Below are 26,767 nucleotides of genomic sequence, written 5' to 3'. Positions count from 1 at the left end.
TGCCCAAAGGAGCAAAGCACTGAATTCCTTGGGACTAATGGTCACACTAAATAACTCCCAGAGTGTATGGACTAAATTTGGATCTGCTTTCAAAACCAGATATTGTTAATATATGCTAAATGTTTTTTCTTCTTCAGTGTTTATATGATGATGTTATTGTTTAGCAGGTTTTCATAACTGAAATGCCTTTGTATTCTTTGACCTAAATTCTGTTCTTCACAGGACTGGTGACCAGTTTGCAAAGAGACATTTCAGCAAAAGAGCAGAGAATACTGCAACTAAAACTGAATGCAGATAAACTAAAGAAGGAAAACAGGGAGAAGGATAATCAGCTTGCAGTCATTTCTGCCAAGGTTGACACCCATGCTTATGTGCACTGTTATTTACTATACTAAAAATGATTTAGTAAAATAACAACAACAAAATGGACCCAATTCAACAACTCCACTGATTTCACCAGAGTTATACCGGAGCCAAATTTGGGCCAATGTCTATAGTTTCTATATCTGTGCAGTAGTTTCATACTAGGCAAGAACTAAGAGTCAAGGAAATGGGGTATGTCCTGCCCACCCAGGACCGTAGGCACATCCTTGGGTGGCTGCAACCCATTTTGTTATGGCTTCTCTGCTATTGTTACTTGAGCTACCTTTGATTTAGCTAGATTAAAGCTAGCTCAGATATGTCTACATTGTCTCAATCACACCACCTGATTTCAGTGCTGACATACCAATGTCTCATCCTCTTATGCCAGACTTCAATTTTACCTATGCAGTTTCTGTATCAGTCTCAAATTTCATTCTGTTGTTCATGTAGATGTACTTCAGGATTGTTGTGTGGCTCTGGCACATTGAATCCCACTTGCCCTGCATGGTGAATTCCACTGAATAGCACTGAGTTCCTGTTAAAAGTACACCCCCTTACTGCAAGGCAGGTGAAAAACTCAGGCGCTAGCCGATATGTCTTTTTTTTTTTAATTCTCCTCCTTCCAATTTTAGAAACAGTGCTTTTTTTCAATCAAGTGAAAATCCTTTTCCTAGTCTGCATGGTCATTCTCTTCCAGTTCAGTGAACCTCTCCAAGATCCTCTCAAAGAAAGCGTGTATAAGCTTGTGTCCAACAGGTTTGCTCACTCCCTTTGCTGTGCTACTCTGACTGCTCTGCTGCTCGGTTGTGGCCATATTATAGTAACGACAACACAACTATCCATTCACAAGAGACAATGGTGCCAAATTCAAAATTTTGCTGGCTCCCCACTTAATGCTATTGCTACCTGTCCCCAAATCCAGTGGGAGCAGCCACTGATCTTCCTGGTACAAGATTGCAAGAGAGCCATCCCGCATGCCCTGTACCCTGAAGAGCAAATCAACTACTCAGCAACCTCACCAGCGAACTTCCTAGTTCTGTCTGAGACAAGAGTTCTATGGTTCCTCCAGCCACCTAAGAGGAATAGTATATTCCCTGGTGGGTTGGACACCCTATCAGGAAGCCTTGGGGAGGGAAGAAAAGCCCAAGCAGGTGGGAGTAGATTTATTTGTGCATGTGAGCACGTTTGCATGCCAACCAGGAGGAAAGCAAACTCAAACCACTTTGTCAAAATGTGGTGCCTCTTTTTGGTGGTGGAATTGGAGAATTCTGGGATGTGAGCAGATCTTGGGATACGGGTGGACTTCGGGAGAGTACTACTATCTTTTGATGGTGGTGGCAGTTGTTTAATTTAACCCTTCTCCGAGAGTTCATCTGGCTGCTGTCTCAGCTTTTCATCACAGAGCTGCTTCTTCTTCATCATCATCATCATCTGGTGTCTGATACGTCCAGAAAGGGCTACTATATAGGTACCTTCCAGCAGGAAAAATTCTCCCTCTCTCATAGGGCCTGAATTTGATCCTCATCCAACTGTGGGACCTTAGGTTTGAGCCTCTATAAATGGAGCTCATCACCTGTTCTCCCTTAGTGAGTGGTTTTTGTTTTTGTTGTTTGGTGCTTCCGATTTGATCCAACTCAGATAGAAGTCAATGGAAAGCTGAGCCACATTGCTCAGGTGTTACAGTGATGAGGGCCAGGTATGTACCTAGACAGGTTCATTTGTAAAACCAGCAAGTTGCAGGGTGTTTTTATGGATCCTTCTTTTTCAGTTACCAGTTTCCCGCTGTGATTTTTCCTAGACCTTCTCTCACTGTGTGGTGTGGTGCTATTTCAGTGAATCATCTCCTCTGTTTGCTTGTCCAAAACACTCGCATCAGGTTATTTCCAAACAGGGATTTTCTACGTCTGAGATCCAGTCATTGCCTCTGTCTCACAACCAAGCCCACTTCTGATTGTCTTCAATTCTGTTCTTTAAGAAAGCTGCGGTATGGCTTTTTCCTAAACATGTCCTGTATATTTACAAAGATGCTACCCTCAAGCTGTGCTTCTACACCTGGCAAAGGCAGCATAATCAAATCAAATTTAGAGCAGATGCTTGATTTTGGTCAGGCTGCATTACTGAATATTGTAACCTAAAACCACACTATTACTTTGTAGTTCCCAAGCAGTGAGGGAAGGAGACCTCAAAAACTATGCATATTGGATTTCTGTGACCAAGAAATGTTAACCAAATCCCCACTTGTCTGTCCACATCCCCTTCATTTCAGATCTTTCCCCCTTAACATCACACTGAGTTGGCTGAAACATGGGAGGGATGAGTTGTAAAAGATGCATATTTCTAGACGAGAAGGAGCAATCAGTGGTGCATGAATGAGAGTGTACTATTGAGAGTTTGACTGGTGGGGTTTTCTGGAGTACCACAGTGGCATACTTGTAGAATTCCTAAGGAGCAGGCAGCTGTAACAGCAAAATACCAATTAATTATAAGTAACCCAGTTTTCTTGTCTATAAATGAAGAAATGTATTTCCTCTCCTTTCCTTCTGAGTTAGATTTTTGGATCAGTTTATTCAATTTTAACTTGGAAGGCGCAAAGTAGCTGATGGTTGGAGGCATATGACTCAAGGATTCATTGTGAGAACATCTGAAATTCTTAAAAATAGCTTGCTCCTAAACTCCCTGTGTGACTCCGTGTGGATACAGTTCCATCACCGAACACAGGAGTTGATGTGCTTAGCAGTTTACAGGAGTAACTCAGCTCCTCTCAGGATTAGCTGTCTATGATTCTGGGTAGCACTACAGAAGACAGGGATCTTTCATCTCATACAAACTCCACTGCACAGATTCAACATTTCCTTCAAACTGATGGCATTATAGGGCTGGCCCTGCAGGCCGCGTTGTGTGAGGTGTTCTTTTCAAACCAGTGAGATTAGTGATGAGACAAAGGGCTGCAGGATAGAGCTCTAGGGATTGTGGAAAACAAATAGTTGCAAAATGTTGTGCTAAAAGCACCCATATTGGCCCCTCAAGTTAATCCTGATAGCAATGTGAATAGAGCAGGGTGATTTTTTTTTTTAAGTAAACAGTTTATTGAAAAATGCAATTTTGGGTGAGTCAAAACTGTTCACCAAATTGGGTCAAATTCAGCTAATAGTTTTGACTGCAAAAAAAAAAATGGGGGAAATAATGCTGAAAAAGTCAAAGACTTTGTGTTTCAAAACAACTTTGTTCCAAAATGTAGCTGAGTTTCACTAAAACAAAAGGGTTAAAAGCACTTGAAAACTAAACAAAATGTTTTGGTTTACCCAAAATGATTTTTTTGTTTGTTTTTCATTTCAACAAGAAAAAAACAAAAAATTGTCATTTCACGTTGACCTGAAACAAAAGTTGTTTGGGATTTTTGTGGTTTGCCTGTGGAACTGAAAAATCAAGTATTCACCCTGCTGTAGTGGGAATGGGGAGGCTGTAATTTCTTTTACCAGGCCAGGAGGCATATGCTTATATGCAGGAAACATAGAGTCCTTACATATAGCCCCATTCCAGAACTTCCATCCATCATTTCCCTTGTTGGGGGGCTTGCAGAGAAGCCTCTTCATGAGTTCTGGAAAGAGCCAGAGTCGGGGCATACAATTTTCACACTGGGCTACCCTATGGCCATGGGCTTTCTGCTATGTGTCTGTATATACGTGTCAATCAGAATCTGGCTCATTATCTGAACTTCTGATAACATTTGGTCCTATAAATATAACCAGTTTCTCTGGGCTCAGAATACTATCTCAGAACATACACGTTGTTTCATATATTTGTTTTAAAATTTCTGTTTAACACTGGTTCTGATCATCTTGTACATTTCAAAAATTCTTCTATTCCTTTCTTCCTTACCTCTGCATTTTCAATAGCACTCTTTTTCAAAAGCACAAGGGGTTTGTCTCATGTAGCTTTGTTAACTCTTAATTGTCTTTCTGTTTTTCTTTTCTATAACAGGGAATGCTTTTCTAAAAGTCCAATCCTGAAAGATGCTGAGCAGCCCCTTCTCTCATTTCCTCTATTGTGAGTTGAGGACACTCAGCAATCTGTGGTACTGGGCCCTTACTGTTGTGCCATACTATTTTGCTGTGTGCTCAACATAATATAAAAATGATCATATCTTCCTTGCTTGTGATGATTTTTTTCTTGGTTGCTGTTCATTCCAGTGTTCTAGAATTAAAGAGGAAATGAAGCATGAATTCAGAGAGAGAGAAGCAATTACATACCAAAATGTGAGTTAGTTTTCTTAGTTTTTAGTTGCCTGGGTTGTTTTAGCATATAGGCAAGCAGCAAATTGAAACTCTGCACCCCTTTGAGAATAATTAACTAGACACGTTACGAATTGTATTTAGAATCCGGGTCTTGTCGTGGAAAGGGATGTAACTACACAACAGATTGGAGAAATGTTGACTCCTGGAAATATTTTAATAGAAGTTTTCTATGAAGTGGAATTCTGTTTGAAATAAGATTTAAACTACAATTGGCAATCACTATATTGATTAGTAAATGTGTGTTTTTTTCATTTATTTGAAATTTAGAGCAAAGCATCAGAGGTAAATGAAACCATAAACCTGTCTGTTTTGTACTGTAAATGAAATGTTACTCCTTAATTTCCCAAATAAGCTAATGATTATTTTCACCCATCTCTGTAAATCCAATATCTTTAAAATGATAGATAGGGCAAATGTATTTCTTATTAGTTAAAGATTTAGGATATGCAATAACTGAATTACTCAGATTGTTTAATAAAACAAAAAAGGTCTTGAAGTTAATGTAATGAAACTAGGAGGTTTATTGAAATATAATCTCATTACATTGGGTGATTTACTATTTTGTGTGGCTGATTCCATTTTATTGGGATTTTTACAGCGCATTGGAGAGCTGGAGCTGCAAGTGAAGGGGCTGCAGGGAGAAATGCAGAAGAACCGCACCGAACAAGAAATCATAACAAGTAGGCTTGCAGAAAAAACAAAGGTAAATTTCCATTCTGCCTGCTAGCTTCTCTCTCATGAGGTACAGTCCTGAAAAGGAAATTATAATTCTGAATAAAAGGAAAGTGAAACTCCAGGCTAACACAGTCTTGAGATTGGGAATGGATTCCCTGACTCCACTGCGGTGGTAAGTACCATAGCACAGTTCCTGTGCTGACTTTGGGCTGTGCAGCTTCTTGTTTATTTGTGAGTGACATGCCCACTTTCCCCCTTTCACATTCCTTTGTGGAGACCCGCTGATCAGGACTCATCCCAGCACACATACAAGGGTGGATGCCCCCCAAGGAAATTCTTTGCCGCTTTGCCCAGCCATGCTGTAGCACTGTTCCTGCTTTTGGTTCTAATGTGTCAGCAGAGGCCAGCTCAGGATTTGGGCTAGCCTCTGCAGCACATGTACAGGGACTCTGCTTGCAGCCGTTTTTTCCTTGAAATAGCTTTTTTATTTTTCTTAGTGGGTTAGAATGAAAATAAAATTAAGATGTTTTTATGGTATTTCTTCAATGTGATATTCTCCATTACAAAGGATTCTAAAATTGCTCTTATTGCCTTTACTCTTCCTCGCTGTTTCTTCGGTGGTGTTTTGGTGTAGTCCCCCAGTATCATCTCCGTTTTCTTTCTTCTACAACTCTTGATAATGCTCTCCTTTTCCAAAGCAAGACTATTGTGCAACTCAGGCTGCAACTTGTGGAGTCAGATAAGCAGAGACCCATTCTGATGTTCCTGAGTATAATCCTGCCCCCTTGAAAGGCCCATTAATGTGTTTATAGGGCTATTGCCTAGATGTTTATTTCTTTGATCTCACTACTTGCTCTGCAATAAAGAATTCTTACTTTCCATGAATGTGATAGAATTCTTGTGTCTAGCAGTGGTTTCCAACTTTGTTACCTTAAATTCGGTGGATGTTAATTGTAACTGTACTTTGTTCCAAGATCATCTGCTTAAACCACATGCACAGCCGTTAGCGCTTAGAAAACAGGTGTTTGCCACCCGACCTAAAGAATGACATTTTCTGTTAATTGGCCATAGTATTAGAGCACTAAACATATTTGCTGGCCAGCCACTAGAGGGTATGATCATCACAAACTAGCTGGTACTTGAATAGGTCTGATTACATTCAGAGGAAAGACACGCGCGTGCGCACACCCACCCACCCACCCACCCAGCTGGTACATGACACATGCTTGGAGAATTAGATATGTCCTTTTTAGATTTATCAGGTATACTGGTACTGTCGAGAATCCAAGGAGTTGTCTATATATTGCTCATAAGTCAGGGAGCCTACAGGAATCCTTTCTTTGTAGATTGGCTGTAGAATGAAGCACATTCAGTAACTCTTTTATCTTGTGCAAGAGGAGACCCAAAAAGCTCAGTACCAGTGACTTAATTTAAAACCATGGGCAGCGTGGCTAGAACTATATGACTGATGAGCTACCAATGACCTATAGCTAGGATGTTAAACAGCTTAAGTACCCAGCACTGCAAATTAAAAAATAAAAAGTGACATCGCATGACCCAAAGTTATATGTGGACTCTACTGTTCTAATAAGATTTCTGTAGGAAATAGTGATAGATCTGCTTATGGCATTATTATATGGTATCACTTTGATATTCAGGTGCTTTCATTGTTTCAGGCTGAAGAGGAACTGAAAAAAGAGTGTGAAAGGAAATGTCTGCAGTTACAAGAGATGGGGCGCAGAGAAGGCCTCATTAAAGCTGACTTGGAACAGGCAAAAGCTCAGGTAGGGGTTGCTGAAAAGAAACATTACTCTGTACTCTGCATTATAGCTAACAATAGGAGCATTTCTCTAGGAAAAAATTATTTGTAACAGCCATAAAAGCTATTGAAAGCTAGAGTGCCGCAGAGGAAATATAAACCTGGAGCACAGAACTCTGTGGTTGCTACATTGGTATTAATTCCAAATTGTGTAGGTCATGGCTGGGTTATACTACAAAGTGTGTTTCCATATCTCATTTACAGATAGCTAGTGTTTATATGATGCATAGGCACCATACGCTCCTTCTATTTTCTGTTGTCCTCTCCATCACCCACAAATCATTCACAACTGCTGCCTGACTTACTTCAAGGAAGAACAAAGCCCTTTGTAAAATACTTCTGTTTAAGTATCTGCTCTGGTGCAATTACAGATCCTTTAAATATTTAATTTCCTAGTTTAGGGACCTCTCCTTACAGAATGGAGCCAGCTACCACCATCTTTAAACACGATGGTTGCTAGCAGGATTCAGAAAAGTTTCCTGTCTGGTATTGACAGGGATATATTTTTTGGTCTGACAATCATAACAGAACAGCGTTATAAAACTATGCCATCATCTCACATCCCATCTTCCTCAGTGGCCTATAACACAGTGTTGTTAGCAAGGTTCTCGGCAAAGAAATCCTGTTGACCTTGGTCAGAGAAGCTCTGCTATAGCATTAACTTTTTGAACACGTGTATGCTAATTATCCATTAGTTTTGTGACTAATGGAGCAAAGGGTAAATGTCAGGCCCCTAGTAACAGCTACTTCACTGGGAAGTCCTGCCAGTGTCTAACAGGAACCCACACAATTGTCACAGATTACAAACTCCTTGTCCCAGGAGTGCGTGTGTTTGTAGATGCGTTAGATGAAAGACTGGATAATGTTTTGTTACAGCCAAGGGAAGAGACAAATACCACCTAGCAAACAAAGTTATGTTAAGCTCACTTCATTGGAAATGTTTATAATTCATTTCTGAAAAATACACAGTGGGTGGCATTTTCAAAGGCCTTCAATGCTGGCAATGGGAATTTTACTTTAAAAAATCACACCCAGAACATAAAACCTAGCAACCTGTTCTAGTCTAGCAATCTGTCTCGTTTGTGTAATTTGAAATGCTAGCAGGGCCGGGAGTTAAGACCTTGTAGAGATATCTTTGGACAAATGTTTAAATATCTGACGTGTGATGCAATCTGGTGCCTTTGCTCTCCGGAAACATTTTTATGAGTTTCACAGATAAATCATGTCTGACAGAGGTGCGTTAGCAGTATCCAGAGAGGTGACTCAATCAGAGGCAGAGAATTCAGTTCAACCTTCCCTACAGATTGGGGCTGTAATGTTAACAAGAGGCTACAAAGAGCCCCATCTAGCACTTGACCTTTACCACATCTGTTACTGTGGGCTCAATCCTGCTCACAGTAAAATAAATGTCAAAACTTGTATTGACTCTAATGGGAGCAGATTTGGACATCAGCTTTCCAGTGTAGTTCCTCAGTGGATCCTTTTGCTTGTGTGTTTACTACTTATGTAGCTAAATTCTTTCTTATTCTGTTTTGTATTTTGTTTGCTGTCTTCGCTTAGGAATTATTATAGGGATCCTTATTCTGTTTTTTTAAATGTATTTATGTTTCTATTTTTATGCATACTTTCTTCACGTTCCTTCCAACATACAGTACTTACAAAAGATGCCATTCACTTTTCAAGAACCACTTTTAATTCACTGATAATGGTTTAACAATCCCCCTGGTGTCTCACTGTTGATTATACCCTTTAACTTAGTAGACAACATGAGTAATATTATTAACTACAGGGCTATTCTATCAAAGTGGTGTAAACGTACAGTTTAGTAGTAGTGTTTGTTGTGGACTATTCTGACAGAAAATTGATTGTGAGCTGAATTTATAGCCTAAGGCAAGGGCAAGTGTGGTCACTAGGCGCCAAGGTCAATGATCATGGGCAGAATACCTTCAAAATTAATTCAAAATTACTACTCGTGCCCTCTATAATTATTGAAAATTTTCATAGAACAACGTAATTATTAAACTGGTGTGCCCTCCTAATGGATTTTTCAGGACTAGTGCAGACTAGCCAAATGGAGTTTCTGTTGACTCTAGCTGTTAGTGATTTTGTTTACTTTATCAATCTCTGCTTTAGCTGGAGTGTTTCAAAAGGCAAATGATTGAAATCTTCTATTCACAAGAAGCGGAAATTCCAGAGACTGTAACAGATCAACAGGTTAGTTCAGGTGACAGCAAACACAACTTCTTGGTGCTTTTACATTTTGGGAGCTTCTGATACTGAGGGAACAGATCTTTTTGATTTTGTTTGTTTACACATATTTATCTTGTTGGACCTCATTCCAGACTTATTTTACCAATTGACAAACAAAGGTAATTTTGTAATTCTCTGTACTCATCCATCTGGGATTCTTTCCATACAGACACCTTATCCTAGAATATCAGAGTTAGAAGGGACATCAGGAGGTCATCTAGTCCAACCCCCTGCTCAAAGCAGGACCAATTCCCAATTTTTGCCCCAGATCACTAAATGACCCCCTCAAGGATCAAACTCACAACACTGGGTTTAGGAGGTCAATGCTCAAACCACTGAACTATCCCTCCCCCCAAGGTGACATATGACGCTGGTCCAAAAGATGCTCATGAGTACAGAGCTAAGGTACCTTAATGGAGAATTTTGGTGGGGAGAGAGGCGAGTTGAATACTATATGGATAAATTGTACAGTCCAGGTAAATGAATCTGGTGCTATATCTGAGTTTTATTTCACTGGAATACCAATTAAGAAAGGAGGGAGCTCATCTTTAAGAAAATTGTTACATTCAAATGTTTTACTGCTCCAGGAGTTGGCTTTCTGCCTCTCTACCACTTTCTTCATCTAGGTTCAGGAGACCATCTAAGTTAAACACTTGAATAAGGTGTAGTTTAAGATATAATGATGTACTGGTTTCACTTGAAAAATCAACAGTATCTAATGTTGTTGTATTTAAGAAGAAATGTGATAATTGCCCCCTCCAAATCTGGGGTTGAGCAAGTATGCTTTAATAGGAAAACACATTTCAGGATGGATAAAATTTTGCACCAAATTATAGTTTGCATCCTAGATTTCCAAGACTCCGAAAGTTTGCCCATGACTTGGGGAAAGGCTCATTTTCTCTATCATTTCAGTCTGCAGGATCTGCTGCTGACACTTACTGCATGGAAGTTCTACAAAATGGAGACAAATTGGGTTGCACATTAGAGACACCTTGGTCCTGCAAGGTGCTGAGTGCTCTGGCCCAGATTCAGCAAAGCACTTAAGAACGTATTTAAATTTAAGCATCCATTGAAGTCAATACTGAGCAGCATACAAATTTGGCAGTTAACTACTTTAAAACTACTCCATTTGCATGCAGCAATCCTGAGTGTGTGTGCTGGCACACACATTCTTTCATATGGCGGTGAAAATTAGTTCAGAGCACAAAATGTACATGTGCTTTGAGAAGCTGTTTTTGAAAATTGGCCTCTTGATGGTGGAATATTCCTTAAGCCAACTCATAAAAATTAATTTGGGCCTAGATCCTTAAAGTTATTTAGGATACTCCAAGGTATTTAGCCAGAAGTCAATGAGAATTAGGCACCTAAATACTTTTGAGGAACTGGGCCTTAGTGATGAGTAAAGCACCAAACTATTTTAGTCAATTATTTTACACTGAAATAAGAATTGTTGTGAAAAATGTAAGCTTACATTTACTAAGCCATTCTTTTCAAGTGAAAATGGGAATGTCTTCCATTTTTTTGAGCATTTATTTCTTCTTCTGCCTTCATACCCTTTTATCAGTTAATGGAAAAGATAAGACAGATCACTAATGAAAATCTGCAGAATCATGAAGAGGAGAAGTTATTACAGGAGGAAATGAGTTCCAAGGACTCTGAAGAGAAGGAAGTATCTGAAAGTGTTGAGATGTTGAAGAAATCATTGGATGAATTCCAGGTCACTTGTTTAAGTGCTTTTTGTATACTGAAAGTGAATTAGAAGATAATTCAGATATATTGCACATGATTGTCCTAAATAGTGACTTAATCTAGATGTTTAACCAGAGAAAAGATCTGCTGCATATGGTACTGAAGAGATGTGCTCCTTCTCTACAAATCAGTAGCAATGCTTTGTGGTTGTTACAGCTGGAGAGAAACATTTGGATGAAACAGTTTCCCATCACAAAATGCCAATTAGTCGAAAGCAAAATTTTCCACTGGAGCATGTTGATTTCAGCGAACCTTTCAAAGGAAACCAAACAGGATTCCAGTGGAAACTTACCCTGTTTCCTGCCAGCTCGCCTACCTGCCCATCTCCCCTGTTCCTCAGCAGCTTGCCTGCTGGGACTCCCCATGCTCCTAGCCTCCCTGCCTCCTTGGCAGCCTGCGTGGTGGGCTGCTGCAGAGTTGGAACTCCCAGGACTTCCAGGCTCCTGGCTCCTTCTCATCTCACCTGGTGGGTTGCCAAGGAGCTGGGGTTCCCTGGGCTTCCTGGCTGCCAGACAGGCTGCCAAGCTGCTGGGAGCCTGGGAGCCCCAGATCTTTAGAACTGCACACAACAAAATCATGGTAAGTGCAGGTACAAATGCAAGTTAGACCTCTGGTTGGCCAATTGCATGTGAATTCACTGTGAATATAAATGTTACATGCAACTCTAAAAAAAGATACAGTTCTTTTTTTTAATTATTTTTAATCTTCCAAGTTAGGCTCTTCAGTGCATCACCGGGGTATGAAGAATATGATCCATTGTCCATTTGATCTGAACAAACTTTACTGTTAATGTGAAAACCCCATTTTTTGGCCATGCAGACTGCTGAGCAAAATGTGTTTATTGAAACTGGAGCAAAGATGATGGGAAAAAGTTGCAGACTGGGATTTTCAAAGGAACTCAAGGAAGCTGGGCACCGAGTTCCCAGTGACTTTCAGTGCTAGATGCAAGACTCTGGAGGATACAGTATAGTCTTGGTTTGGCCTGGATAATTTTTCTAGTGTATGGGAGTGGAAAATCACATAATTTTGCTTTTTCAGATTGTCTTGAAATAACTAGAGTTATTCTCGATCCTATTGCTGAATGTGTGCTTGATTGACTTTACATTTTAAACAGTGTGTGTGTGTGTGTGTGTGTGTGTGTGTAAAGATAGCCTACCTCAAAACAGGTTTGTGGCTGAGGTCCCTAAAAATTGCTAGGGGTAATAGTACCAGAGATACAAATATGTTTTACTGTGGAGCACTAACTATTCCCCATCACAGAAGTGTCAAAAGTTGTCTGAAATGTTGGTTGAAACCCAGTTGAGTCCAGACAACAATGGAAATGGCTGTTGCAGGATAGGGCCTGCTATGCATCACAGTACACATGCAGTATCTGATGGAGTGGACAAAGTTGCATTACATCCTACAAAAACCACTTTCCTGAAAGTTGTTGCAATACATAAATAGGCATCTTTAAAACAGAACATGATTGTTGTAGTGATAATAGAATGTATTTTGTTGTAAAGAGTTTATTGTATTAACTGTTGTGTTAAGACACAAATGACCCATAATCACAAGGTTTGGATTGTTTGTTATTAATTGTCTTTCAGGCTTTCTTAAATACCTCCTATTGCAGCAGTAGCTTGAAAAGAGAGATTTGTAACCTTCAAGATCTGTGCATTGACCCCTCTGTCTTGTGGATCCACACACCAGTAGTTGAAATTCTAAGCAGTTTACTCTCATGGGTAGAAGCAATGGAGCAGCTCCTTCATGATGTGGGGATTGACATGTCTTGTTCTGACAAAGGTTCTTGGTTTTCTTTTTCTTACCTTTTTCATACCTTTTTCCATATACTAAGCATGAGAGTTCAAAATGCAGCTTAAAATACTATCACGTATTAATCTTAGATCCAGTATTTCACAGTAACTAAGGCTGGGTTTAGCAACTACAGTGTCTTAGAAGATAGAGTCACCTGGGGACATCTGAAGAGCAGCAGAAAGCAAGATTCTTGTGCATTTCAATACCATACTTCCTCAGAGGAACTGAATAGACAAGCAAAACAATGAGGAACACGTTGTGAGCAAAACCACAACAGATAGTTCTGATACTAGACTTGCCAGCTCTCCTTTTAGTATTTGTAGCTGGGATTTTCAGAAGAGCTTAATGGAGCTAGGTGCTCATCTCCTATTGAAATTCAATGGTAGTTAGGTGCCTAGCTTCCTTATTCTCCTGTGAGAATACCAGCCGTCATTATTTTGAACAAGTTTGTAGACCTGCAGCATTGTAAATCATCGTTAAGGCCAATGGTGGTTATGGCAAAAATATAGGATGAGTCATGGCAAAAAAGACAGAAATTGTCATTTTAGTATTTAGCAAAAAAGAAGAAAGTCACAGGATACAATATTTTAAAGTTGTTTGTTGAGGGAAACCGAGAACAATCTATTAAATATCCTTAATTTTACAATAAAATATTTAACTAATAGTTGCAATGTATCTTAAAACCCACACTCCATTCCCCTGGACTTATATAGAGTCAAATGTGTAAAAATTCATGGAGAAGTCTTGCTCAATAGTAGGTGATTCAGGGTAATAAAGATCATTTTTACAAGAGAAACCTAAAAGGCAGTTATTGTCCTGCAAGTCATGTCTGTGACAAAAGTAACATTTCAATCATTATTAATTCCTCTTTAAAATACTAATAAGTATGGGCTTCCAGTTTCTTAGATCCTCTTAGTAGAGACAGTTCCAAACCAAAACCCCAGCCCTGAACATCCCCAAATTTGGGGAAGTTTGGATCTGGGTCCAAGCTGTGTGGAAATTGCATAGCTGGTCACTATCTTTATCATGGCTCAAACCAAAACTCCAGCTCCTGACATTCCCAAACTGTGAAAGTTTTGTTTTAAGTTTGCAGCTTGGCTCCCTCTGCATCTCTTGAGTTTAGCACGTGCTTGGGTATTATCAAATCAGCTGATTTCTGCTATGGTCATTATTCATCCTATGGCATTAAAAGAATCAGATCCTGAAGCAATTTCTGTCCATCTGTCTTATTGTATCTCTATATTTATGGCCAAACTGATACCAAAATCAGTTGATATCACCTAAATCATATTTTGATCTTTGCCCCTCTAAATATACTATTTATATTTTGGCTCTTATGCAGTTTCATATCTCCCTCCATGCCAGTTATTCTATCTTGGTGGTTCTTTTCCTTTTGTAATAAAAGAAAAGGCTCTTGGCGGTGAATTTAGCACTGCTAGCTGTTTTAGTGCCAGAGCCCTTATCTTAACTCAGTGGTGCAAGGTAACAGATTGTCCTGTCTTTCCCTTCCACTTTAATCTGTATTGTGAAACAGAGCCGTTTCTATTCTGATTTACTGAAAATAAGTTAACTTCGTGAGTGGAAAAACAAATAGCTTTTTATGTCTTGGTGCAGAACAATACATCATGTCATGCAACTCACATGTAATCTGATCCAGAGGTGATTCCTTGCACTGCGAAGAGGAGAAATTAACTTTTCTCTCACATGGTGCTTGCCTACAGAGCTGTAAATTGTGTATCTACTCATACAATTTGAATTAAAAGGGTGCAGGAAGGCAGGAGGATGGCAAGAGAACCCACACTGTTTAGGGAAACCATGCTAGGACTGTTTAAACGCTGTTGTGGTTAGCATGGTTTTAAACTTAGTGCCAAAAAGGCCTAAGAATGACATTTACCGAAGGGAAAGTTGATTCCTCCTCTTTTGAAGGAATCCCCAAAGCAGAAATAAGTTGAAACACAGCAACAATGGTAGCGTCATTAAGCAACACCATCATTTTGTGATCATCCTTTCAGGGGAAAGTACTAGTTTCAGGCTGTTCTTAAAATGAACCTCAGTTCAGGGGGACATTTTATTGTGGCTATGTTGCAGGTATTGGCCCATTGATTTCTTTGATTATTTTGCATGATCTCTTCAAATAGCTTAAAACATACCCTGTAGCATGTTATAGACCACAGTGTCTCATGAAACCACATGGGTGTTGTATGCATATGTTTTCCTCACCCAATTAGCAAATGATGACAGGGATAAATTGTCTGTATCTTGAATAACACATCCAAAACGACATCTACTCTGCATTTTTGGGATCTATATATCAGTAATGATACTTAGCACTTGACAAACATAACACTCCTCACAACACACATATGAAGTAGCTAATTATTAGCGCCATGTCGCACATGAGGACACTGAAGCACAGAGAAGTTTAAGAGAGTCACTGGTGGAACTGGGACAAGAACCCAGGAGTTCTTGGCTCTCTTGTTACTAGCCAGTGCTGCCTCTCCAGTATGAGCAAGTGATTCTTATCCAGTGACAATATGCTTCTCCATTGAAGTGTGAAATAGCTGGTAGTTGTGCCCTCTTGATCACAGACTAGTTACTGCCTATTCATTTATTTATGTAGTGTGTTCCTTTCCTGTGTGAAAACAGCAGAAGGAAAGAATTTATGCTCATTAACCCACTACTTCTGAGCACCAAAGCATGAACTGCATCTTCTCCTCAGGACTGAAGGACAGCATGGAAAGGGCAAAGCAGGTGGCCTCAAATTCACACATAAGTCAGAAAATCCTGAACAGTAGATTTAAAGAAGATCCCATGGGTCTCAGCCCATTCCATATAGTGTCCCCACCAGAGTGTGATTCCAGGTTCTTCCCTGCGTTAGTAGCAATACTAGTTCTATTGCCATACAACCACTCCCAGTCTCACAGTTATTGTAACGGCTCGCAAAGGCCATGGAGCGGGGAGAGAGAAGGAGGAGGGCAAAAAGTTATGCTGCTCCAAGTAGTATCAACTCCTGAAGCTGTTTCCCACATTTGTTTTATGTATCTGTGAGATGAACATGCCATGTAGAGCCTCTGTTCCTTGATTTCTCTCAGGCCCTTCCCTTCTCAGAGCGTGGATTGTGCACACGTATTTGGTAAAGAGGGGGCTAGTAGTAGCTACACCGTGGCATTGGATGATTCCATGGAGGCCATTTTCTGACTCTCTTACATCTGTTTGGTCTCCTCAGCATTGTAAAAGGGAGGATAGAACCTATAGTGAGGACAGTGAAATCTAGGATTAAAAAGGCTAACCTTGAAGCTCTTGATTTAGAAAGCAAAACAAACGGCACCCTTGGCTAGGCCTTTCCATGCATCATCACATTCCTTTGGTAAATGACCAGAAGTGAGAAAATCCCCAGGTAATAAAAAAGAGATTATATAAACCCCTGTCATTTTAATTTTCATTTCTTGCCAAGGAATGGCCTCATACATGAAGAGTCTGCTGGAGAATAATCATGAAACTATGGGCAGAATTCAAACATTGCAGGTAAAAAAAAAAAAAAAAAGTCATAAGACACTTTTTGAGTGGATTTGTATTAAAAGAAAATATGGTGATAACTATTAGCGATCTGGTTTAGAGACTTAGATTGATTAATCCAGAGTGGAGCAGAGATGTGAAGTGTAGGATATGCCTGCAATGCAGTGTTATGGAAACATTCTATGTCCAATGCCAGCTTTATAGATGAATTCTTTTTTCAGAAGTCACTAATTACAAATGTCATTTAAACATCATTCTTTTCTGAACAGTTTGTTAAAATGTTAGTGAATGTCCTTCTTCTTATGCTTAAAGGGCCAGTTCCTTAATATCTTTGTTTTCTAACATTTCTCTGTAGGCCCAATTAGACAAATTACAGGAATCCCAGAATTCTGTGCTACACGAGAAGCTGAATGAACTAAAAGTGGAACATGAGAGAGAATTACAGGACAAGATAAAACTAATACTTTTAGAAAAAGAGGAAGAAAATAAAAAGGTATAGTAAAGCAGTTTATTTTTAAAAATACAGTATGTTTCTTTTATGCACAAACAATATATTCAAATACATTGTTGTGTTTTGCATGTATAAAGAAGATAAACTCTAGCCCCAAAATTCAGATCCAGATCCAAACTTCTAAAAAGTCCAGGGGTGAAATCCTGGCAGCTTTGAAGTCAATGGGAGTTTTGCCATTGTCTTCAATGGAGCCAGGCTTTTACCCCAGATCTGGTGCTTTGCTTTGGGCCCATATCTGTATGCTTCTGTTAAAGTGAGGAGAGATATCAAGACTTGCAGTTATTGCACAGATATTAAATGAATATAAGTAGGGGCCAGTAGAGAACAATAATGTCTCTGTTAAACGCATTGTTGTCTAAGGTTTAGAGCAGGGGTTCCCAAACTTGGTTTGCTGCTTGTTCAGGGTAAGCCCCTGGCGGGCCACGAGACACTTTGTTACCCATGGTTTAGAGCAACAAATTGAGAATCAGGAGCCCTTCTGTTCACAGCTCCACAGCTGACTCCTCATTGGAGCCTGGGCAAAAAAATGTAAACCATTCTGTGTATCGGATGACTCATATTTCAAATGGGATAATAATAGATTAATTTACCTCACAGTATGTTTGTGAAATGCTTTTGATAATTTTGTATGAAAGATGCTTTATAGAAGTACTATAATGTATTCAGTAGTGATATTGTCTAGAATAACTCCCCGGGAGGCTGAAGCTAGAATTTGCATCTCACCTTTTCCTCCCCCCCTCACATGGCCACACGGGTGGAATGCATATTATAGGGCTGTTTGTGAACGAAGGGATGATGGCATAAATGTATCTCTATAAAACTGCTGTAGCCTCTGTTGTGGAAACAGCTCTCCACAATTGAAATTATATCAACATATATATTTGTGAAGAAAAATATCCCTGTTAGGTCAGATTTGGGGCTGTCTCTTTACTAGTCTTCACTGACTTCCTTTAAATTCAGGGAAATACAGATCTTCACAAGATCTGGGGTGAGTGGGGGACACACTTACTTTTTAAAAAAAAAAATCACAGTTCTCTCCAACTTGACTTAATTTCTTGCTAGTAGCCATATTTCAAATGACACTGTGTATTACAAATTTGCCTGAATTATTCATGAGTCTCCTCTTGAACATCCTTCCGAGACTTCTGGTTTTCAAATTAATCAGTTGATCAGCAGACCATTCACTTCCTCTTTTAGTTTTGTGATCTCTGCAGTATCTCTGGTGAAGCATTCTTCACTCTTCTTTTTAAAATTGTGCCAAGTCCAGCTAACCTTCCTTCGTAATCCATCCTCCCTTCAAAACCCTGACTCATATTAAGAAAAGGAGTACTTGTGGCACCTTAGAGACTAACCAATTTATTTGAGCATAAGCTTTCGTGAGTGAGCTGTAGCTCACGAAAGCTTATGCTCAAATAAATTGGTTAGTCTCTAAGGTGCCACAAGTACTCCTTTCCTTTTTGCGAATACAGACTAACACAGCTGCTACTCTGAATGACTCATATTAGTTGCTCTCTGCCTTTTCCGTCTCAACAATGTCCTTCCTCTAAATAATATTTCTTTATTTGTTACACAAACTGTCATAAATATAAAGGGAAGGGTAAACACCTTTAAAATCCCTCCTGGCCTTCCCTTTATATTTATGACACAAACCGTCGGCACTTGGGTGATGATAATTTGATATGTTTTCTCAGATTCTGGACAGTGCTGTTGCCCAAGAAAAAGACAAATTAAAGGAATCTGTGGAGGAAGAAAAGAAAAAGGTCCAACATTTGGAAAATCAATGGAGACATTTGACTGAGGTATTTAGAAAACCAAAGAGATGAAATAGAACATCCTACATTCCCATTTTCAAAATCCACTCCAACCTTGGAGCCCATTGGATTTTGTTCCATCAAGAGTTTCAATTTCAGGCAAAACTTCAACAGGAGATCAACGTGTTAGCTATACATCCAACATGTGTATGCACACACCAAACACACATGCTTTGGAATAACCTTTTTGGGTATGTGCCAATCATCCATAGGGCTCTGAAATTATTAAAGACCTAGAAGCAAGGGAAGCAGCCAGTAAGTAAAGCAGACGAGGATCTGCACCACTTTATTTATAGTCAGATCAATGCACCTGCCGCTGTATTTCTTTGCAGCAACAATGATGTGCAGCCAAGTTCTCTTTTCCCTGTTGGTGTTCCCAGGCCTATATATATTTTCTTTGTCCCTATTCAAAAGGATATATTTGGCACCAATTGGAATTAACTCTGGTACAGTAATAGCTAGTGACCTCTGACATTTTTTTTTAATCTTTGTAGTAGAATGCAAAGTACATAATTTTGAGTTTCTCCAGTTGAAATATTTAATATTCACAATTTTAAAAAATAATTACTATATACACTTATTTCTTAGATTTACTGCAAATTCCTGGTGCTTAAATAAAAAATGTAAATCATGTTTATGACTATGAGCCAAATTCACGATTGGTGTAAGCGGGCACGTCACCATTGACTTCACGGGGCGTGTGCCTACTTACACATGATGAATTTTCCCAGAGATTCCATGTCTGTAATGGGTTGAGTGGGATTCAGATAGATTTCAACTCTATTAGGAATAAAAGGAAATATTCTAGTTCTTTTTTCTCATCTACTGCTTATTTTCTGATTTAGGTAATTGAACTTAAAATGAAAGAAGAAGAAAGTGTAAATGCCAAACTGATAGAAGCAGTGGACAGCTTAGAAGAGGCTAGAAAGAGAGAGGTAACTACAGTAGAAAGGAGAATATATTTACTATGTTTTGCATTATACACATTTTTGGTTGAATGCAATTTCTTCATTGTACCTTGATGAGCCAGGCTGGTTCAAGCACATCCAGAGCCCCCTGCAAACCTCTTCATTTGCGGGGTCACCTCCTATGTAACTGTAACCTACATGAGAAGTTTGTGGATATTGTAGTAGTAGCTCATGCTTCTAGCTCTGCAGGTCCCAGGCTCAAGCAGGGTCAGTTACCTAATCAGTCAAAGGTTTCAGAGTGGCAGCCGTGTTAGTCTGTATCAGCAAAAAAAACCAAGGAGTCCTTGTGGCACCTTACAGACTAACAAATTTGGGCTGGGACTGGGAACGGTTCTCAGGTCTTGCTACTGTTCATGAAACACAGGTTGTTCCTACACTCCTTTTATGATATGGAAGAAAAGTTTGGAGCAGAGCTTTGAAAAATTTCCACAGTATCTACTAGCCTGAGGATTAAGCTCATTATCCCTTTTAAAAAATGTTTAAAGTTAAACACTTCTCAGAGTCTTAACAAATGTTTCCTAGGCCATGTTGCAAGAGCACCTGTTGATGCAAGACAAACATCTAACACTCATTCAGGATGAGAATGAGTTACTGAAGCAGAAAATTCAGAAAGAAATAATGGAATATAAAGAACAAATCAAGCAACATTCAGAGACAATTGTGGCTTTAGAAGACAGACTGCTGGAGGCCACACAGCATCAGAAGAATATAGAGGAGGAAAATTTAGCTCTACGGGAAAAAATAGAAAGTAGGTAAATTAAGTAGGTACATTTAAGTTAATGCTTAAGAGTTAAGCATGTCTTAAGTGCACCTGAATAGGGATGGATTTAAGTACATGTTTAAAAGCTTTCCTGAATTGGGGCCTAAGTGACTGACAGGATGAAGGACCAAATCTAACATTTTCTGTATAATGTGCCAGGGTTGCTAAGACAAATATTTCCTTGTACTGGCTTGCTGCCTATTAATACAAAGACATTAATGTCTGGATTTGAACAGACAGACTTACAAAAAGAAAGACCCTAATCAAATAATGTAATTAATTTGTTGATGGGAAATCTATTCAACAATCTCTCAAAAGCCCTCTATTAAACTAAGGTTGCACCAGAAAAGCAAACAGACCTCAAGTATCCATAGGTTTTGAGAATAAACTAGTAACTTTTAGTTAATTGTAGGTAGTCAGTTTTATTTTTTTCTTTAGTATTTCAGAAAGAGCCTCAGCAGTCAACATCGTCTATTTCACAAGAGCTTTCTGACAATGAAGAGGCCCATGTTCTTCTGATGTAAGCAGCTGACAACTATTCTCTGATTTTGATAGTCATGTAAAAGCATTTAAGGAAAACTAGTAATCAGTAACAGACTTTTAAAAAGATCAAAGGCCTGATTCTCATTTAGATGAAGCCCCCTTTATATCACTCTGGCTATATAAAGGAGCCTTCCCATGGGTGTAAATGGAAGTTATTCACGCTTTCAGGTCCCTAAGGGTATGTCTACACAGCAAAGAAAAACCCATGGCTGGCCCGTGCCAGCTGACTTGGGCTCACGGGGTTCAGGCTGCTGGCTGTTTCATTGTCATGTAGACTTCTGGACTGGGCTGGAGCCTGAGCACGGGACCCTCCCATCCCGCAGGATCCTAGAGCCCAGGCTCCAGCCCAGGCCTGGAAATCTACACAGCAATCAAACAGCCCCGTGAGCCCAAGTTGGCTGGCATGGGCCAGCCATGGGCTTTTCTTTGCTGTGTAGACATACCCTTAGTGTAAATGAGAATCAGGTCCAGAACATCTAATAAATGTGCATAGAGGCCCATGTAAATGTAAATGATTTGTATGTGAGAAGGGAGCCAGTCTTTATATCATCTTATTTTTGTGGTTTTTCTTCCGCTCAGGATCACTTCTGGGGACTTAAAGTATATTAAGCTACAAAATCATAGAGCATGTAATTCTGACATTGCCTTGACTACTACATTCATTGCTTTTGTGGATTTGAGTATGGATGGCCAATGGACTGCCCATAGGCCAAGTGATGGCTCTCAGAGTTCTACACTGATCCACAGCTGCTCTTATCTTCACTGGGGAGCTGCATCCAGCTGAGACTATGCTATATAGTGTTCCATCTTGATTGGAGTGGTTCTGATGCAAAATATCGTGTCATTTTATCTGTCATCCATTCTGCAACATCTAGGCATGTTGGCTTGAATTAAGCAGTGAAAGAGACAGTAATACCTAACGCTACATGCCTGGGTTTAGGGGATTTAAAATCGTATTTTTAAAATAAGGTGTATATATTACTTATATGATCTTACCCTACATGACATGTACACATTAAGTAATATTAATCTTTCAAATGAAATTGGGTTTTGCAATTATCTGTCTCATGAATTTCAGAGGAGAATTAGCAGCTGCTCGGAAGGAAATCCTGTCCAAACAGGCTATCATTTTGGGATTAAAGAAAGACCTCTCAGAAGCCAAAGCCAGAATGTCGGATATGATAGGTTTGTGAAATGTATCATGTGATTTACAGTACTGCCATGACTTCCCCCAAAACATATTTAGAGAATAGGTGTTAATGGAAGGAGACACAAGATAGTGAAAATGGATATTACTTTCTCACTGGAACATTTTCATTGAGGTTTAGGCAAAAGCAAAATTGTCTGTTCTCTTTGGCTGGGTAGATTCCACTTTGGACTTAGCAAAAAGAGACTAAGATTTTCAAAAGTAGCTAGTGATTTTGGATGCCTCTATTTTTGGATGCCCAACTTGCGACACCTTGAGGGGGCCTGGTTTTCAGAAAGTGCTGGGCATCCATCTTCTGAAAGTCACGCCCCCTTAAGAGGTCTCAAGTTGGACATCCAAAATCACTAGACACTAATGAAAACTTTGGCCAGAATTCTTAAATGCTTTATCCTTTAGGGGCTTAAATATTGTCCTCTGCATAGGAAGGAAGGAATATTGTGGAACAGAGTCTGAAAGAATAGTTTTAAAACTAGAAATGTGTGTATCTGATTTATTTAGTGTGCTGGTAGCCATGGAATATGGGTGCATGTACCTACATTACAAACAGGATATTCATTTAAATTGTCCACAATAAACAATACAGCCTATCTCATCCCAGTCCTTTTCCAACCCAGAAGATAAACTGCACTAGCAATGATATAGACACAACTGCTGAAGTGAAAAGTTGTGCCTTGCTCTGAGTTCTGAGGGGCAGTAAACTCAAGCTCTAATGGACTGCCAGAGTGAGTTAGTTCTACAGCGGAGGTCCTTGGGTGTACACAGCTATGGACTGTCGGAAAAAGCACCTTCATTGATCTCAGCCATCATGATATTGCATGGGGAAGAGAGGCATTCTCCAAGGCCCTGATCCTAATAGAATTGAAGGCACCTAGCATCTGGCAGCATCAGGCACCAAGGTAGCCAATAACCACTGAAACCTCTCTCCATGCAGGAGAACTCAGTGAGAAACAAAAGATGGAACTGGAGCGGAACCTAATTCTTGTTAGAAGCCAAGAGAGTGAACTGAATGTGCTTAGAGAGAAGCTATTTGAGATGTCAGACCTTGTGGACAAGAAGGATAGAGACCTGAGAACTTCAGCTGAAGAATTAAGGTATAAGCCACCTCAACATAAAGAATAGCAGAGGCTGAGCTACCCAGCCCAGCAAAAAAAACCCACTGACTTCATAAGTCAAATCAGTATTTCATTTAGATAACTACTTCCCTTGGAAACATTTTAAAATGTAAATTTTTACTTTCCTCTGCAGAAATCTCAAACAATCTTCTACAGGGATTTGGAAGAGCCATTGCAAATTGAGTTGGAGTTTAATCACAGCTAGTTATCTATTCCTGTCTGTGCATTTGTATGCTTTAATAGTTGCTGTTTTCAGCAAACTGATTATTCACCTTCACCCATCATCCTCTTCAGCAATATTTTCTGCTCTTGACATAGGCTTGCGAAAGAAAAACTGAAAAAGCTGAAGAATGCAGCAAAAGAAAAGGAGAGTGAGTTTGAAAAGCTACCACAAACAGATGTGCACGCCAGTAACACCACAAAGGATGAAGTCCCCAAAACCAAAAAGGCAAGTCCAAATCAAAACAAGCCAAAAAACTGAGGATGCAATAGACTAAACTGAATAATAAAGAATAAACAATTGTTAAATAAAGAAAACCTAGAGCAATATGTCCTTGATGCAGTAACAGAATCAAACTGAATGGGCAACGCCTGGTCAACAACCTATGAGAAGCAATATCCAGAGATCAAAAGGAAGAGAGAGAAAGGATCCACAATATTTCATAACATTTTCCATTTTCCTTTTGATCTGAGATGTTTGTTTCACTAAGGGCTGCTCTTTAATCAGACACTGCTCCTGATTCTGATCTCACTTACACCAAGTACACTTACATCAGAGTACACCAGTTGAAGTCAGTGGAGTTACAGTGGTGTAAACCTGTACAGTGGTGAGATGAGAATCAGGCTGCTGGATCCATTGCTTTCTGGCATATATTTGAAATTTTCACTGCTAGATTTGGTGCTGTAGGCAGCTGTGAGGGAAGGAGGTGGAGGTAGGGTGACCAGATGTCCCGATTTTATAGGGACAGTCCTGATTTTGGGGTCTTTTTCTTATATAGGCTCCTATTACTCCCCACCCCCGTCCTGATTTTTCACACTTTTTGTCTGGTCACCCTAGGTGGAGGGTTGTATTTACTTCCTGCCTTTAGGTGGATTGGGCCAGGGAGCAACATCTTTAGTCTCAGACCAGAGCAATGGAAAAAATTGGTTACTCACTGCCTTGATGAGTCTAGTGCTTTCCAGCAGGTTTTCCTGGTATATATTTTTGTAGTGGTAATGGTTTTACTGTGTAGCTGTGTGCTATGTATGTTATGCACCATCAGGTTGTGCACCTAACTATCCTAGGCCATTGTATAATCTGACTATTGCTACCCTTGTCGTTCCTTCACTTCCCCCACCCCTGCCTCTTCTGTTCTTTAACCTCTTTTGCTGCATCTTGTCCTAAATTAGAGTACACATTTTTCAGGACAAGGATTGTTTCTTTCTATGTGTTTGTACAATTTGTAACACAAAAAGATGCTGAATTTGATTGGGGCCTTTGGGTGCTACCACAATACCAATAAATGCGATATTGATGTAGAAGTGGGATTTATGATGGATGGCTTTATTGACCATAACAGTAGTAAGAAGAAAATGATAAAATATTTTAAAGTAAAGTAGCTTTAAAGTTCTTGAACAAGAGTTTGTTTACTTGGCTTTGTCATAGAAGTACATTCACTGTTAGACAACCAGCATTCTCTAATGGGCTAAGCCCAGGACTGAGAGTCAGAAATTTGAGATTTCTACCCAGTTCTGCCAATTCTGCCACTGACATGCTGGCCCTGGGCAAATCGCTTACTCTGAAATTCTCAAAAGTGGCCTGATTTCCAGGGTTGCTGAGCACCAGTGGTTTCTGTCAATGCTCTGTACTTGGGAAAGTCCAGGCCCAAGGTGTCCCCGGTCAGATACTCAAAAACTGAAGTACTCAAAATCACTAGTTTCAGAGTGGTAGCCGTGTTAGTCTGTATCAGCAAAAACGAGGGGTCCCTGTGGCACCTTAGAGACGAACAAATTTGTTTGGGCATAAGCTTTCGTGGGGTAAAATCCACTTCATCAAAATCACTAGCAACTTTTGAAATATTTTGGCCTTAATCTTTCTCATTTCCCCTTCTGAAAACTCAGGATAACAGTTCTTACATACTGCACAGGCATTTTGTGATGATTACTTAGCTAATGTTTGTACAGCCGTTTTGCAAATGTGAAATGTGGAAAGTGCTAAGTATTGTTTTAATTGCCAATTTGATTGTGTAAAGCAGCTTGAAAAAAGATACCATACTCTAGCTCTCCCACAGCCCATTCCTATTCTTTCCTAATGGGTCTAATGTACAGTATAGGATGTTTTTGTGAATAAGAAAAGGGGAAAATGTGCAGGTTTCCTGCTTTGTATTGAAATGCTGTATATATTACTGTCAAAAATACAAACAGATTCAAAAAGGATGTAATGGCAGAAAGAGGTTTTTTAATTAATGACTTTATGAAAATCCTCTGTAATAATGACAGGCAAAATGCAAGACCAACTGACTTGATTTATACAGCCAAAGTGGTGAATCGTGGCTGGGTGTTGCACTGAGAATTATCACCAGCCACTTCTTCCATACACGTAAGGTGGGGAAGTTTGCAGGTGTATATTTTTTATCTTATAAATGAGGTGATTTTAAACAATACAATGAAAATAAGCGTTGAGACCCTAGATAGTGTCCTCCATTTATCATTAGCTGGATGCAGTTTGAATGAACATGCTTACATAGATATCTATGTATATTAATCATAAAGCCAGTCACTGGACAGTGGTGGAATACTGAAATGCATAATTTATATATATTTTTAAAAAACAAATGGGGCATAATTTATAAGCTCACCTTCAGATGTGGCGTACACAGTGAATTGCTTTGGAAACAACAAACACATCAATGTGAGATGCCATTTCTTGAGAAGGCAGGGACGGAAATAATTGAAGAGAGCAGTGCCTTAATTTAAACCTCTGTTGAAAGGGGTTGAAAAAGCTGACTTTACATTCAGTTTATACGTTGAGACCAATGCCGAATAAGCTGCATCGAGGTGCGTCGGCCGCCATCTTGGCTGACACAGCAGAGACTGAACCAGAGACCTCCAGAGCTAAAAAGCATGAGCTGCCACAGCTTGAACTGAAGAGCCAAAGCTTTGCAGCTAGGACAACTCCTGTCCTTTGTGGATTGATGCAGCGGGGGACCTATAACATATATTCTCCAGTGTGTTACATAGGCACTGCTAGCCAGCTGACTACTCCTGTTTTAATTCCTTATCTCTAAAACCAATGGAGAGAGCTACTTTTCTCACACCAACCAGAATTTGATTCTCAAAACACCTAAGATGACTAGCATATGACTTCTAGCTGGTGAGATCAGAATCACAAATACTGCAAGTGGGGTAATAG

The 26,767-nt window shown here is 39.6% G+C and overlaps 1 protein-coding gene across 3 annotated transcripts in view; it reads left to right on the top strand.

Moving 5' to 3' along the window:
- Window positions 1-26,767, top strand: part of FHAD1 (forkhead associated phosphopeptide binding domain 1) — a 63,399-nt gene that overhangs the window by 17,604 nt on the left and 19,028 nt on the right. For all 3 annotated transcript variants that reach the window (XM_084651591.1, XM_084651590.1, XM_084651589.1), the window contains 16 exons: window positions 223-353; window positions 4,554-4,619; window positions 5,257-5,361; window positions 7,010-7,117; window positions 9,286-9,366; window positions 10,967-11,119; window positions 12,741-12,936; window positions 16,403-16,473; window positions 16,820-16,957; window positions 18,667-18,774; window positions 19,632-19,721; window positions 20,277-20,502; window positions 20,953-21,034; window positions 22,136-22,242; window positions 23,196-23,355; window positions 23,695-23,824. In XM_084651591.1, coding sequence (XP_084507717.1) covers window positions 223-353; window positions 4,554-4,619; window positions 5,257-5,361; window positions 7,010-7,117; window positions 9,286-9,366; window positions 10,967-11,119; window positions 12,741-12,936; window positions 16,403-16,473; window positions 16,820-16,957; window positions 18,667-18,774; window positions 19,632-19,721; window positions 20,277-20,502; window positions 20,953-21,034; window positions 22,136-22,242; window positions 23,196-23,355; window positions 23,695-23,824 — 1,952 coding nt within the window. The remainder of the gene's footprint in view (window positions 1-222; window positions 354-4,553; window positions 4,620-5,256; window positions 5,362-7,009; window positions 7,118-9,285; window positions 9,367-10,966; window positions 11,120-12,740; window positions 12,937-16,402; window positions 16,474-16,819; window positions 16,958-18,666; window positions 18,775-19,631; window positions 19,722-20,276; window positions 20,503-20,952; window positions 21,035-22,135; window positions 22,243-23,195; window positions 23,356-23,694; window positions 23,825-26,767) is intronic.

Source organism: Lepidochelys olivacea (assembly GCF_965140295.1).
Source record: "Lepidochelys olivacea isolate rLepOli2 genome assembly, chromosome: 18".
NCBI classification, from domain to species: domain Eukaryota; kingdom Metazoa; phylum Chordata; order Testudines; family Cheloniidae; genus Lepidochelys; species Lepidochelys olivacea.
This window is presented reverse-complemented; position numbering and strand designations above follow the sequence as displayed.